This window comes from Papilio polytes, unplaced genomic scaffold (assembly GCF_000836215.1).
Source record: "Papilio polytes unplaced genomic scaffold, Ppol_1.0 DF821956.1, whole genome shotgun sequence".
NCBI classification, from domain to species: domain Eukaryota; kingdom Metazoa; phylum Arthropoda; class Insecta; order Lepidoptera; family Papilionidae; genus Papilio; species Papilio polytes.
The window spans coordinates 2,621,918-2,638,143 of NW_013527248.1; the positions used below are offsets into that span (position 1 = coordinate 2,621,918).

Consider the following 16,226-nt stretch of genomic DNA (forward strand, 5'->3'; position numbering starts at 1 on the left):
GATCATCCAGCTTGAAGCAAACTTGCCCCCATGGGTAGGATGCAAAGAAAGACCGCATCCTATCCCAGTCTGCTGACCTGTAGTGCCACACAATTTCACTCAGACGAAGTCGCAAGCAACAGCTAGTAACAAATATCTGTGGAATCCAAATTTACGCTTTTATATCAGTAATTGAGTATAAGAAATTATAACAAGATATTGATCAGAGACTAGTAAGATACTGTAAATACTGATCTAATATTTTTAAGATAAAATACTAGGAGGTATGAATCATATGTAACGAGGAGAACGTCAGTTATGAGTGCAGAAGGGTACACCAGTAGAGGTAGACCTAGAAAGAGATGGATGAATTGCGTGAAAGGTGATATGATCACAAAGGGAGAGATGACTGAGATGACGTGATAGAGTTATGTGGAGAACAAAAACCTGTCGCACTATCCCTTCTTGGGTAGGATAAGGAGGAAGATGATGAAAATATTAAATCAACGTAAGACACCTTCTAGGAAAAATCCTATGAATTTTGCAACTTTAATGCAACATTTTGGAACAATTATTCCTTATCAATCAAATGTCCTACAAAAACAATACAAACTGTAATAGTTACATTTATATGTGATTCATAGAACCGGATACAAGTTAAAAATAAATATTGTTCATTGAAGAATCATGATATTTGTGTACACAACAAAAATAGTTACTGAATGTGGTTTGTATTATATACTTGTTACGAAACATCAACATTTGCTTGGTTATTTGAAGGGACTTCATAGTGTTAACTACTCTTTGATACTTTATCAGCTGTTAAATCTGAATTCACTTTCTTAAGCTTATCCTCTTTCACACAATCCATCTCTTTTGGTCTTCCTCTACCTAGCCATCTTTATTTAATCTTAACTATATTATGAAATACCTTATTGTAAATGCTCACATTACTTTAGTTAGATAAGTCATGAGTGTAAAAAGTAACATAATTATGCCATAACACACAAAAAATAAAAAACATACAAATTGAGTACCTTCTTCTTTTGGGAAGTTGGTCAAAAATTATAAAAACAAGTATATATCATCATTGTAAATACACAGTTGATTCTAATTCTGAAAATGCGTGGAACATAGCAACGCAATTATGATTTATTACTTTCTTTGAACACTTTAAATTAAAATTCCTAAGGAAAATTATGAATGGTTAAACCTGACATTTACATCATTAACTGATAAGACTATAATGGAATTAAATGGCATCATGACATTGAAAAGTATTATAAATAAGATCTTAAAAAACAATAATAATAATCTGGTAACAATCTTAATATATTGGCAAAGAAATTCAAAGATATGTGTGAAGTCAACCAACCCGCACTGGGCCAGCGTGGTTGACTATGGCCTAGTCACCCTAACTTAGGGTTGGCTCCGAGCCCCTCGATGGGGACATATAGTGAGCTGATGATGATAAACAATCTAAAGCATGGAAGTTAAATGATTTAAACTTTCGTGACACATTTTTATAACTTTTTTCTCGTGGCTTCATCCGCATGAAATTATCAAACTCGGGGAGTAAATAAATTGGAAAAAACTATCATGTGGGAAAGGGATTATAAACTACACGCCAACATTAAAGAAGCTAGGCTATGGTAATGGTAATTTTGAAATTTACAATTAAGAATTTGACAAATGTAAACAATAAAACAGTTTTTATAATTTCATGCCGATGAAGCTGCAAGGGAACAGCTAGTAGCTTAGAAATGTAAAGGTTTTTAACCATAACTATTTAACACGCAAATTAAATTATTTTTATGGGACGTGTGTGCCAAATTTAATCGAGATTTGTTACAATGTCTTACATAGTTACAAACATCCATCCATTTTTATTAAAAATAGTAGCAAAAAAGAACTAACCAACATAATCTTGACTGGGAATTGCACGGCTATTCTGCGGCATGTACTCCTCCTGTACCGATGGTGCTTCATCCCACCATTTCCCATAGGTTCTCTGTTAAACATATAGTCATTCAAAATAAACATATAAAACCCTACAGTAAAGAGTTACACTTTTATATCATAAATTAACCAGTGCTTGACCACGATTCGAACTAATCTCTTTAAAAGATACTTGATATCCCCTTTTTTCATTTAGTTAATCATATTAACATGATATCTAAAAAAATGGGAAATTATTGTTGTAAAATCAAGCACATGCCAAGTGTGTATACGATTATAATTTTTTTCTTATTGGCAATATAACTGTGAGATTATTTTTTATCTAAATAAATAAAATTTACGATAAAATAGTTGTTTACCATAACAAACGCTTGCGGATAATCTCCGTAGTCAGGAAAGTTCGATGGTGGTCCACGAAGATTGAAAGCAGTGTAGGAAACACTAATTTCACTTCCATACTGGGAACTAAAATCCTCAACGTTTTGAACAAATTGTTCTATTATTTGTCCATTATTTTCTTCGTCTTTACAATCATCGTCTTTAAACCACAATAGCGAAGATATTATATCGGACGCGCTCTCCATTTTTATATTATAAAATCTAACGATTATACTGCAATATTTTTTGACCTGCAGCACAAATATATTAAACTCAACAGCGTTAGCGTTTCAAGAAATTTTAAACGACGTTATTTCGCAAGTCGCTTCGTCTTTCTTTGACAAATTGATAACAATGACTGACTGATCATAGACTCAAAAGTCGATCAAAACCTTTTGGCAAAGATGACATTATTTATTTGACATGAAATCTGTGGTGAAAAGCGACAATAAATTAATTTGACTACTCAATTATGATAATAAAATAGCTAAAAACCGTGTAAGCCTCATACATTTACACAAAATTAAAGACTTAGGTATTTACAGAATGAGGCATTACCATAGAGAAAAGAAGAATACTCTTTGTCATGATATTCGCATGACGTATGCTGTCAAATTGGCGTGCACAGCGGTGAAGACGCCAAAAATCTTGTATTGTTTATTTCGGTTTTAGAAATACGAATACTATTTAGGTCGTTTTAGGAATGTTATTTTCATACAAGATAAGTGTTCAAGTTTAGTAATTCTAACAACATGGCAGCAGGTCCTATTGCCGAACGGAATCAAGGTATATTTTCATAGGCTTTATAATTACCAATTTTATCGTTTGAGGTTATCCTCGGGGAGTTAAACTAAGTAGTACAAACATTCTACGTAGACGAATAAAATTATTACGATATTAATTCGTGCTTCACTTAGTCGTTGTAGTATAGTATTCAATAACTGGACTGTGAATTAACTGGCATAGTGTCAACGCTAACTGGCACCAGTGTCCATACAATCTATGACTAAACTAGCTCTCTTTCTATCTCTTCGTATATATTTATATGTAAATGTAAGCATCTTGCTCTTTTAAAAATCTATATGTAAATCAACTTTAAAAAACCAATAATGTGCATATATGTTTTCTAAATTTCAGATGCAACAATATATGTTGGTGGTCTTGATGATAGAGTCTCGGAGAGTCTCCTCTGGGAACTTTTTGTGCAATCGGGACCTGTGGGTGAGTATATATTAGATTTAATAGACAGCATTTATAAAATAATCTATACAAAGGGATATCATTCTTATGTTCATAGTTTTATAATACAAACTCTTTTGTGAGTAAAAATTCAACCAATGTGTAGGTATTTAATAGTACAACTGAACACTGTTTATTCTTTGGTTTCAAGTGAATGTGCATATGCCCAAAGACCGTGTCTCACAGACACATCAAGGATATGGATTTGTGGAATTTATGGGAGAGGAAGATGCAGATTATGCCATCAAGGTATCAATATTAATTTATTTTTAACTAACAATCTATCTGATATTTTGTATGTGGTAAATGTATGTCTCATATCTTCTGTCATATACTTTTATTTAATGTAAAATACTCAATGGTATTGAGTTCTAATGCTTTTTTTTAATTGGTACAATAGTTTTGGAGCCTATTTCTTTGTTAAATTATTAGCATAGATAGTTGGTTTATTTTATTTTTTGCACTTAAAGCTTTAAGTTGGAAAGTATAATTTTACTTATGCCATTCACTTCATAATAATGTATTTATCTTTGGAAGAAATACCACATAATATATCCTTTATAACTTGACAATGGAATTAAAACATTGAAATGTAAGTCAGTTTCCTTCTTTTAGCACATTTTTTTTTACAGGTGATGAATATGATAAAACTATATGGCAAGCCGGTCAGAGTCAATAAAGCTTCAGCACATCAGAAGAACCTTGATGTAGGAGCTAATGTGTTCATCGGAAACTTAGACCCGGAAGTAGATGAGAAATTGCTTTATGACACATTCTCAGCGTTTGGTGTGATATTGCAAACACCAAAGGTATTATTTTGTACATTTTAAAATTCATATGTATTGCTTCTTGTTAGTTCTTTGTCTTTATGTTGGCTTTTGATACTTTGTAAAAATCATATTTATGTGACTTTGACTGTGGCTGCTACTTTTACAAAAAATTAAGCACACTTAAACATTCAATGTTATTTGAACAGACTGTTCATTTAGATAAATTTTAAGTGTGTAGCGGGCTTTAGTAATCTATACTATTATTGTAAAGAGGATAGATTTGTATTTTTGTATGTATTGAAATAACTCAAAAACTATTGGGCCAATTTTAAAAATTCTTTCATCGTTAGAAAGGTAATTTATCTGTGAGTAACATAGGCTATATTTTTTAATTTCACGCGGGCGAAGTCGCGAGCAACAGCTAGTATTGTTAATACATTAAGGGCCTGTCCCACCACTGGCTGATAGAGGCTTAGATAGCTTAAAACTTAAGTTACTGTCAGATAAGGTAACAATATCCAATATTTCTATCGCATGTTTTACATGTTGTTATCAGACAATTTACAATATGGTGGGACAGGCCCTAGTATTTTTAAATTACATGAATTTCGAATATCCTTATAAAAATACACAATCTAAGCAAGAAATAGGATCACAATGTAATAGTTTTCTTAGTTTTTAAATGTTAATAATTCATATATTTTCAGGTAATGAGAGATCCAGAAACGGGCAACTCTAAAGCCTTTGCGTTCATAAACTTTGCATCATTTGAAGCATCAGATGCAGCTATAGAAGCCATGAACAATCAGTACTTGTGCAACAGACCTATATCTGTGTCTTATGCTTTCAAGAAAGATGTCAAAGGGGAGCGGCATGGATCTGCTGCTGAAAGGTTTGAAGATCTTCTACCATCTATAATTGTTTTTTACACATTAAGAAATAATAGCATTTATGTTTCATGAAAACTTTTGTCTCACTAACATATAAAGCTCTAACTTCTTGTTTTATAATTTGAGTTTTTTAATATGTTATGAACATTGCATAGGACAAATGATGGTTCTATTAATAACTTTTTTTACTTGCAGATTACTCGCAGCCCAAAACCCACTATCGCATGCGGACCGTCCTCACCAGCTGTTCGCGGATGCACCGCCGACCATGATGGGCCCCATCTTAATGGCACCTCCGCCCCCGCCCGCGCCGAGCCCCATGCCCCCGCCCGGACCGCCAATGGGAGGACGCCCTCCACCCCCGCTGCCCCTCGCCGCCCCACCACCGCCTCCCTCCTCCATGCCACCACCAGGCCCCCCGCCGCCCCCCGGACCGCCACCTCCCCCGCCACCATTCCACCACTTCCCACCACCATTCCCCCCCGGCTTCGGCCCCCCGCCACCGCCCGGCGCGCGCCCCCCGCCTCCCTGGCGCCCGCCGCCGCCACCGCAGTTCCGTCCCCAGTTCCCCCCGCGCGGACCCCCGCCCTTCCCACACCCGCCCTTCCCGCCGCACCACCCGCCTGAGAATTATAATTATTAAATGCTGTTAATAAATAAATGTGTAAATTAAATAATCTTGTTTTTTTTTCCACCCAACGTACACTTTTTTAGAGAATTATAATACATTGCACTAAAATCTTCGTTACATAGTTTGCCCTTTTTAGTTTTTGAACACTATGTATAAGTAGAATGGATTATTATGTTCAGTAAATGCTGTGAAATTCACACTTCATATAATTTAGTTACCAATTTGGAAGACACAAAGGACGCTTGCGTGTTCTAAACTGTCTAAACTTTGTAACTACATCAACTATCTCCGAAGCTATGTATTAATATATGTTGGACGACGAATGTTTGATATATGACGTCATAAAGATGTGTAGAAAATAATCTGTTAGCTTACCTTATGTTCGCAAAATTTTTAATAAATGGGATAGTAGATTTTTGTTCATTGACTAATATTTCCTTTAAACACTCCAAGTAAGCTCCAGGCTTGTGCTAGTATATGGTTCCCTCCAATAGTCGAAAGGAGGGATTCGGACCCTCGACTGCGAGATCGGTTGTCCGAACCCCAAACCATTAGGCTATAGACGCTTAAAGTTGTCATATGACCACTAAATATAGCTACTTTAGCGAGCATAGCTTGCTAAAAATAGATTTTTAAAATAGCACATTCAAATGAGGTGGCAATAATTTAAATTTATCTAACCTTATCCGAGAATAACACAGTTTTCTAATGATTTTATACAAATTTAGTTAATTTATTATCTGAAAATAGCGAGTTCGTCTATTTTACATTCAATTTTCGAAGCTACCAAGGATTTTTAACCTCTGGTCCTTGTCAATTAAATTGAAGTGAAGGATATGTGGTTACCAGTCCATTGTTCTCTATGTAGTAAGTGCGCGAACCGCAACGAAATTATCCCCTACCCGGAATGTTCTCGAACAACCCTTTCGGCCCAAAGGGAACGTCATCGAATTCCATTACAAAGAGACGTAGCTTTGACAGGAGCTGCCAATAAACGTATTTCCATCGGAGATATTTCACTTGCGATCCGTTTATTGGAAATCTTTTGTGAGAATTTTAAAGGTATGTTACAATAATTTTAAATGTAGCTTATACTATTGTTGACTTAATTATATTTTTAATTTAAAGTGAATAAGTAAACAGAAATGTTGATAGGTAGTATGGAGAGAAACAAAATCATATTTTGTTTGGCATCTTTAGAACTTGCTTCATTTGTTTAGAAACATCTTTAGTACACGTCGTTGGGTCTGCTGTTTACAACCGCCTGCGGAACCACGTCAGAGCGGCTACCAGCCTCCCTTCATTTAAAAACAAACTTATGTTAGTCCTGGCTAATTCAGAAAGCGCTGTATTAGTGTGCAGGATTTTTTTCTACCATAATGATTGTCTTATTTTCCATTCAGAATATCTGTTAAACGATTTTAACATTTTAACCTGTAAAAAATAATATTCACCAATAAGATATTTGTATTTGTATTAAAAAAAATGTTTTGGGTATAACTAAAGTTTGTAGGAGAGTAAACCGATAGCAATTCTTTATTCAAATAAAATAAAAAAGACTGCAATTGTTTTATTGATTTCTCATTCCATAGGAACATAAAAATATAACATAACCTCAAAAGACATAAAGATATGAGATGAAATTTATTCGGCAAGCATAAATAGTCAGCGATAAGGCATTTATTGGTTAAACTTTTGTCATCTTGAATCGAGTATCGTAATCTCTGCATATAGCAGAGGGTGCGGTCAACAGAAAAGTTTTTATTGGCATACTATACGTTAGTGCATATTACTATAGTTTCTTTTGATGGGGCGCGGCACTGTTTTATAGACAGATTTTATAAGTCTAAAAAATAAAGAAAACCATTATTAAGGGCCTGTCCTACCAAATTGTAAATTGTCTGATAACAATCCAACGTGTAAGATATGTAAGTATCGGATTTTGTTCCCTTATCTGACAGCCTCTATCAGCCAGTAGTGGGACAGGACCTTGTGAGTTAGATACGTTTTGCTAATGGTCTCTTAACATTTTAAAACACCAAAAATTATAATAATTTGCAACAATTTATGCTAAAAGTAAAATTAATTTTTGCCGTGCAAACAAATCGCCAATTCGTCGACGATAAATGCTTAGTTGGACCAATGTTTTTACAACCTGAAAATTTGTTAAAGCAAAAACTCGTAAATTTGTAGAGCGACCGGTCGTATATCGCTAAAAGGTAGTCGTTAGTCTTTCTGATTGATGAACATAGTTTTAAACTGCCATTGATTTGATACAGATCTAAATAATATGAACGAAATAGTTAAATACTAGCTGTTGCCCGCGACTTCGTCCGCATGGTATTAGAAAACATACGAACTATACAAATAACACAAAGCTTACGTATCCCTCGGGAACTGGACATTACTCGGGGACGAACCTTATCCCATGTGTACTCTAGACTTTTTGTTTATCAGTGCCAAATTTCAATAAGATATGCTCGACCTTTGCAGAATGATCGAGTGAACATTAAAAAACTAAATTAATGAATCCCACGGGAACCGTAACTATTCCCGGGATAAAAAATAGCTTATGTGTTCTTCCAGACTATGCTCTAAACCTGTACCAAATTTCATAGAGATCCTTTTAGCCGTTTAGGCTACAAACGCTAACAAACATCCGTCCATCCATGGTAACTTTCGCATTTATAATATTTATAAGATATATGATTTAATATCTAATTTAAACTTAAAGATATTTTAGCCCGTAACTTCAATATAATGACTTTTATCTCAGTTTTGGAAATGACAATTTGTCCGTGGATACACTTACTAGGAAAGTTGACCCGCTGTACGTTGACTGATTCAAACTAGATTATGACAGCTCACCAGCGCCCTCTCGACAATAACATATCCATTTTCGAATACAATGTTACGATTTCGAAATAATCGTATTATTGTTATGAGTTCCCGGACAATGAATACTTGAAAGATTTTCTTTAAAATATAAGATAAAATACTTTTAACTCACTAATAAGTAGTTCTTATAAAGTCGCACGATATCTAATTATCTTAATTGGCAGCGAAATTGATTGAATCGCATTTGTAAAGAAACGAAATCAATTCAAATCAAAAATACGTTTCTTAAGGAAAATGTGAATTCATTCAACAAGTTCTTCTTTATCAAAACATTTCTATTGTTATTTCCTCATCTTTAAATGAAATGTTTTTTTTATTATTTTATCTTATGTTATACCAACCTTATATTTAATAATTAATGGATTAAAAATGATTTCTTAATACCTCAATATTGGTTTATTGTAACTACAATTTATTAAAAAAAAAACATTAAATTGAAAAAGTTTTATGTTAAATTTGAATGAATTGAGAGTCAAATATTTATAGTAATTAGAAACTATGTTAGTATAAGTTGATTTATTTGTTTTGTTCGTAAAAGGGATCGGTGATTTTAATTAAGGACAAAGAACCTTCCTGTGACCGCTATTCTTGATAGGCTCTTAAACTATTTCCATTTGAAAGGACTCGACGCTCCTTGTGCCCAAACATTTTGTGTGAATTTCTATATTCAAAAGGTTAAATTGGTATTTACAATAGATATTTAACAGCAAAATGCTTTTAGGCGTCATTTATTAATTTTAAATTTATTCCCACCGAATAATTTAGTTTAAACTATGCTATCTATACTAATATGAAGAGAAGATTTGTATTTTTGGATTTTTGTGTATTCAGTCCACTTAAAAACTACTGGGCCGATTTCAAAAATTCATTTACCATTAGAAAGGTAATTTATCTGTGAGTAACATAGGTTACATTATTTCACGTCCACGCGGGGAACGTTACGAGCCACAGCTAGTATACTATAATACCCAAACGTATCTAACATTTTATGGACGTAGCCATTTGCTACGATTCTGCTACGAAATTAAGCATTTATTTCATAAAACATTATATTTCATAAATCACACAAGACTTTTAAATTCTTTTCTATACGTGGAAATAAATGTATGTTGAGTTTATTTTAAACCGCAAGAGCGCAATAAGAAGGGGGAAAAGATAATTACAATCAGTGCGGCTGTTCCAAGTAATGGATTTATTTGCGATAAAATCTCTGTGAGATCAGCCACCGGAGTTAACTAATGTTATCAAGGGAGCCGATAGCCCCTGTCCGTTACCAAAGAGTCGTTTTACTCTGTTTAATGGACCGGTAGTAATCAGTGGCAGAAGTAGTTTGTTTCTTTTCCTTTTTATATAATAAAGTTTATTCACTGAAATAATTTTATGTTAAATAAGTTTTTTAATACTGGAATTTACCGCTTAATAGTTTGGGGTACGGACTACCGATCTTGCGGTCGAGGGTTCGAATCCCGCCATTCGACTATTGTCGTGAACCATATTCTAGCAAAAGCCAATAACTAAGTTTTAATGGTTAAAGGAAATATTAGTAATTTAACAATATCTACTAATACTTATGAAAGAAAGAGAAATTGCCTAAATTGAAATGGTTAGTTGAAGTTTTTAAAAGAAAATCAGGATAGAGTAAAAATACATTTCAAAATGAAACTGACAAATCGATTTCTATTTCACAACTAAAAAGGTTTATACGAGCGAAACCTTAGTAAGAAACTAGTTTGTAAATATAATAATTAACCAGCAGTCACGGTAAGCAGTTAATTAACAAGCACGTTTAAAATATGTTACATAAATCTTAACTTAATTTTATTTTTGATTGAAACCAAACGATCCTTTTAATGAGGTCGGAACACGCTTGGCAATGTCGTCATCAGACCACGCAATTAAGGCGTTACGTAAAAACAATTAGGATACTGGGATTTAATGAATAATGTTTTCATCTAATTAAGATTTTATATTTATTACAATAACTAATTAAATTAACTTCAGATTGATGTTTATTTGAGATTAGCTTTCGCCCGCGACTCCGACCGCGTGGAATAAAAGAAATCAAAATTGAGTAGCCTACGTGTTCTTCCAGACTGTCCTGTACATCTATACCAAATATCATCGGGATCCGTTCACCCGTTTTGGTTACAAACTCTAACAAACATCCATCCATAGTATAGTATAGTACCAATATTAGTATAGTATTATATCTATTGAGTCAAAAGGTACATCTAAGATTCTTATGCAATTAGTAATTATGAAGTGTTTAACTATAGTCTAGTTATATTAAAATATCTAACTTATAGTCTTGGTAAGAATAGTTAACAAATGTATATGATCATCATTGCTAGCTAACACAACCCTATAATTCGGAGTCTACCCAAAGTAAGGGGTGTCTACGTCATAGTCGACCACGCCGGTTGGTTGGTTGACTTCACACATATCTTGAATTTATTCTTCGATGTGTACATCATCCACTTGCCCTTATCCCTTATGGAGGGTCGGCACAGTATGTGCTGCTCTTCCATACATCTCTATCAGCCGTCATATCTGAATCCACTCCTTTCTTAAGCATATCTTCCTTTACACAATCCATCCACACTTTCTTCGGTCTTCCTCTTCCTTTGTAGCCATCCACATTCAATCTCAACACTTTCTGGTTTATGTCCCCATCATTTCGTCGCATAATATGTCCATACCACGCTAACCTTTTGCTTCTCAATTTCTCCACTATTCTACTTATTCTTTGATGTGTACAGATAATATAAAATGTGATACATAAAATGTATTCAATTTCTACATATGGAAAATTGATATTAATTATACATTGATAATATCACACATTATTGTCTATTAGCCGCTAACAACGCACTAAAATACGAGTATTTCCCATAATTTAAAACCGCGAACTTGCAATTTGTAGAGAATAAATATTTAGTTAATATTAAATTATTTGCACATAACAGTGATTCAAAAGTTGATTAGATAATTATATTTTAGAGTATAGTTTAATTTATGTGATTTGTATAATTTATGTTTAATTTCGAAGAGTGTCGGTGGCTCAGTGGTTTAAACACTTGACTTATAATGTACAGGTCTTGGGTTCGAATCCCGCCGTGTACAAATGTGATTTTCGTTTTTTCGAATTTTCATATGTACATAATTTATCCGAAGTTCTTACGGTGAAGGAAAACATCGTGATGCCTGCACATATCGGCGAAGAAATTCAAAGATATGTGTGTCAACCAACCCGCACTTGACTAGCGTGGTTGACTATGGCCTCGTTACTCCTTATTAGAGTAGGGTCCAAGCCCCTCGGCGAGGACGTAAGCTGGTGATGATGATGATGTTTAATTTCAAATATTTACATGTTACCTATACAACATGTGGACAAAGGTCTATTTAAATGGTATACGTAATAAATACTTAAGTAATAAGCTTAATATACCACATCTTTTCTTTTTTGTAGTTGTAAGCAACTTAACATTTTGTATTCAAGGTAAGTAATTAGTAGTGACGTCAGAGAACTCTTATTTCCGAAGTTAAATGAGACGACAAAACATTAGTTCTAAATATCATATTCTCAGGTACAATGCATCCTCTCCCTTAAACAGCAATGTTATGAAGCCGACATCAAAAAAAAAATCACATTTAATATCTTAAATAATAATTCAAAAAAGACAAGGTTAAGTACTTTGCTTTGTTAAAAAATAATTTTGTTTTAAAGTAATTTACATTTTCACTTTGTGTATTTTCTCTTGAAATCTTGAGACTTTAATGTAGTCCCCTTGTCTAAATCGCAGCTGTGCATGAAAGGTACTTCCCAAAAGTTATATGCTTTTACTGTTTCTAAGTAATTATGTTGGAGTGCGGCGTGCCTTAACACTTGAAGAGGTATTCAAGAGTTTAATTTTAGGGGCGAAAATGGACTTGCATATTGTCTGCTAGTCACTTCGAGATTTCGAAACAAAATGTCATAATGAAGTGTTTCTTAATATATTATTACAATATATAAATATACGATAATACATATTAATAAAAATTTAAATATCTCATAATTTTATTTGCACTTTACTACTGCAAATATTGCATTTGACTAAATGAAAATCATCATCATCCACTTGCCCTTATCCCTTATGGAGGGTCGGCACAGTATGTGCTGCTCTTCCATACATCTCTATCAGCCGTCATATCTGAATCCACTCCTAAATGAAAATACCATTACAAATTAAATTCATTGAAACATAAAACGAGATAGTTTAAAACTCATTACAAAGGTTTGTGGCCAAACATTTGCCAAATATTTGAATGTTGGACATTGCGTATCTTCCAAATCATCACATTCCAACACAACACAGAATGTAGAATGTAGAATGCGTAATTTACAATCAAAGAATTAAATTTGCTACCCACTTAATATCCAATATCTTAAAGCCAAAATATCATAATTGCGATATTTTGCTAGTATATAGGTATACAAGTAGCTATAAAATGTTTTGAGTCTTTATGCATTACTAGCGTCGAGTAACATTTCACCGTAATGGGTAGGAAATAAAAGTCCTTGACTGTATTTCCTAAAGACTTGTTAATTCGATTATACAAATTAGGTAATAAAAGTGTTAGTACAAAATTACCGAAAATACCCTAGCATTTTTTACAAAATGAAGGCAAGGTTTTTGGGCAAAACGTTTCATTTTATATTAAAAAAGTTATCTACACGTACCGCCATACACAAGTGATATTTCACGTCGCCGAAAACTTGGTGAGCGCAAAATAATTAATCTCCATAATGTTGACAACGAAAACGATTAATCATCCGCAAAGAACAGCGATATTGCACTAAACTTTAAGATACCATAATTCGCTTTAAACTTTACAGTTTATTAAAGAACGAGCTGTTGCCCGCGACTTTGTCCGCGTAGTATCAGAAAACATATGAACTATATAAATATAATAACAAAAAGCTACGTATCCTTCGGGAACCGGACATTTCTCAGGGATGAAGCTTATCCCATGTGTACTCCAGACTTTGTTTTATATCGGTGCCAAATTTCAATAAGATATGGTGAACCGTTGCAGAATGATCGATTAAACATTAAAAACTAAATTAATGAATCCCACGGGAACCGTAACTATTCCCGGAATAAAAAGTAGCCAATGTGTTTTTCCAGACTATGTTCTAAACCTGTGCCAAATTTCATGGAGATCCGTTAACCGTTTAGGCTACAAACGCTAACAAACATCCTGCCATCTAAAGATACTCATTTATAATATTAGTAAGATGTGTCAAAATAGACAAGTACACTATAATGAAAACTTGAAGTTAGCATTCACAAAACAAAACAAAACCTAAGAAAGAAGTGAATTCGGGTACGACGAATTACGGAAAAGTAGTAAATGCTGAGCATGATGAGGTCCTCGTTCCTATCGTTCTCTTATTTTAAACTCTGTAATTCCTGTCGTGGTTGCTGAATAGCAACATTTCTTTCTTGATGAATACCTACTTTTTTTATTATCTGTTCCCGTACGGCTTCATCCGCGTGGATTTATACTTTATTTTACTGTTTACATTTGTCAAATGTCTAAATTCAAATGCACGAATTACAACCAAGGCGTACCATGGCAATCTTGCATCCTTGATGTTGGCAACTTGTAGTTTATGGTCCCTTTCCTACATGTGTTTTTTTTCTTAATTTATTTACCCCCTAAGTTTAATAGCATGAAAATATATATACTAAAGCGTGTCGTAGGTGTAGGGCTTTTTATTAAAGAAAGAATTATTCAAAAATATGCTTTGATTTCTGATATCTTACGCCACGAAGTAGTGTGTGTTTACGCTTTATTATATTAGAATAGAGTATAGATATAGATACCCTGTATGTTTCACCTTGCTATATTCCTAACTCAAAAGCAAATATTTAACACTAAACGTGTTAGAGTTTAGTAAATTCACTTTAGTAGTATAATGACGTCATTTTAGTGAATCACGCCAAACAATCGTTGTAATGAGGTCGCAACGAGCTCTCGGCTCTGTCGGGCGCAGCGGCTGCAATTACCAGCTGTTTTGTCTACATAATTGTTCAGCACGGATTAATGAATTTGTTCTGAAAACTCTATCTAAACTAAAAACAATTACCTACGTAATTTTAGAAGTTAGTTAACTATGTTATAGTAATTTTGTAGTTATAGCAATATAGTGTACTTGAATGTAAATGTATCATCATGCATCGTAGAGCCGGTACGACAATAAACAGAGATTGGTGCTACGACTGTCTACGTCACGCCGTAGAGATAGACGTAGACGTTTATAAGTAGAAAAGAAATAAAAAGTATTATGGAACAGTAATAACCGGGTACTCCAGATGGTTGATAACCTTTTTATTCTATTTATAAATATTAAAAATGGCAATATCTGTCATTGCAAGTACATGTATATCTCTAGAGATGTAGAGTGAATATGTATGTTGTTTTTTAAATGTTACCTTGTTGTATTGTCATTTAGGTCGACATTTGTTTGTTTAATATATCCGATCTGAACTCCTCCTCTAATTAAAGCCACTCTATATATTTTATTTCGATTATTAGTAGATAGGTTTTAGATAAAATTGATGCAATATTGTAATTAGTAGTACATTAGTATTGCCAACCTCGACCTCGCACGTCCATTATCTATTCATGACTCATTCAAATGCAATTGGGGTACGATCTAGCACTTCTACGACGTTAAAATTACTCTTTGCATACGTTACAGATCGTAGATCGTCCTATAAAACTAGTTTATGGTGTTTTTCTAATTCAGTTTCAATGACTTCGTATTCACTGTTTCAGATTCATTAGGTACAAGAAAAAAATAAGACGATAAGGTACGTTCATCTAAAATTTAATAATCGTGATAAATAAATATTATTTTCCAGGAAACCATCTTCAGAATAAACATGTTTTGATTGTTGAATGTTCGAAACAAAGTTTCAACGCTTATAAAGTAAAAGAAACTAAGCGAGTTTGCTGTCAGAAGTTTAAACGTCATGTTCCAATTTTCCGTTTAACGAAAACATTCGATGTTTTCCAAGAAATTCTATTTTTGAAAATTGAAACATCCTGTAGTTTAAAAACAAAAAAGCTTAAAACAAAATCTTACTAATATTATTAATCCGAAAGTTTAGTTGGATGTATGGATGTTTGTTAACCACCAAAATGGCTCAACGTATATCGATGGAATTTAGCATATGTGTAGAGCATAGTTGGGCAGAACACATAGGCTACTTTTTTCAATTCCACGCGGACGGAGTCGAGGGCCCAAACTAATCTATTAAACAACGTAAGATATTGTACGTATAGTAATAAAGAACATGTCCTACTTTGTACAAATAAAGAAACATAATCCCCAATCCCTTAATTAAATTGACATTGTTTTAATTTCCGTAACTGTGTCTATTTCAGTTACGTTCGTCTAATCGAAAGGGATCTATATCTAAACAGGGA

The 16,226-nt window shown here is 33.6% G+C and overlaps 2 protein-coding genes across 2 annotated transcripts in view; one reads left to right on the forward strand and one right to left on the reverse strand.

Moving 5' to 3' along the window:
- LOC106107606 (F-box/LRR-repeat protein 4) overlaps positions 1-2,675 on the reverse strand; it is an 18,762-nt gene extending 16,087 nt beyond the window's left edge. The window contains exons 1-2 of the mRNA XM_013288503.1: positions 2,298-2,675; positions 1,897-1,990 (exon numbers count right to left, since the gene is read on the reverse strand). Of these exons, the coding sequence (XP_013143957.1) occupies positions 1,897-1,990; positions 2,298-2,522 (319 nt within the window). The 5' untranslated portion in view covers positions 2,523-2,675. The remainder of the gene's footprint in view (positions 1-1,896; positions 1,991-2,297) is intronic.
- A 247-nt stretch (positions 2,676-2,922) lies between these two features.
- LOC106107555 (splicing factor 3B subunit 4) lies at positions 2,923-5,882 on the forward strand. Its single transcript, XM_013288431.1, has 6 exons — positions 2,923-3,102; positions 3,454-3,537; positions 3,707-3,804; positions 4,188-4,364; positions 5,033-5,217; positions 5,411-5,882. Exons 1-6 carry the CDS (start codon positions 3,069-3,071, stop codon positions 5,856-5,858), a joined length of 1,026 nt encoding a protein of 341 aa, XP_013143885.1. The 5' UTR covers positions 2,923-3,068; the 3' UTR covers positions 5,859-5,882.
- The last annotated feature ends 10,344 nt before the right edge of the window (positions 5,883-16,226 follow it).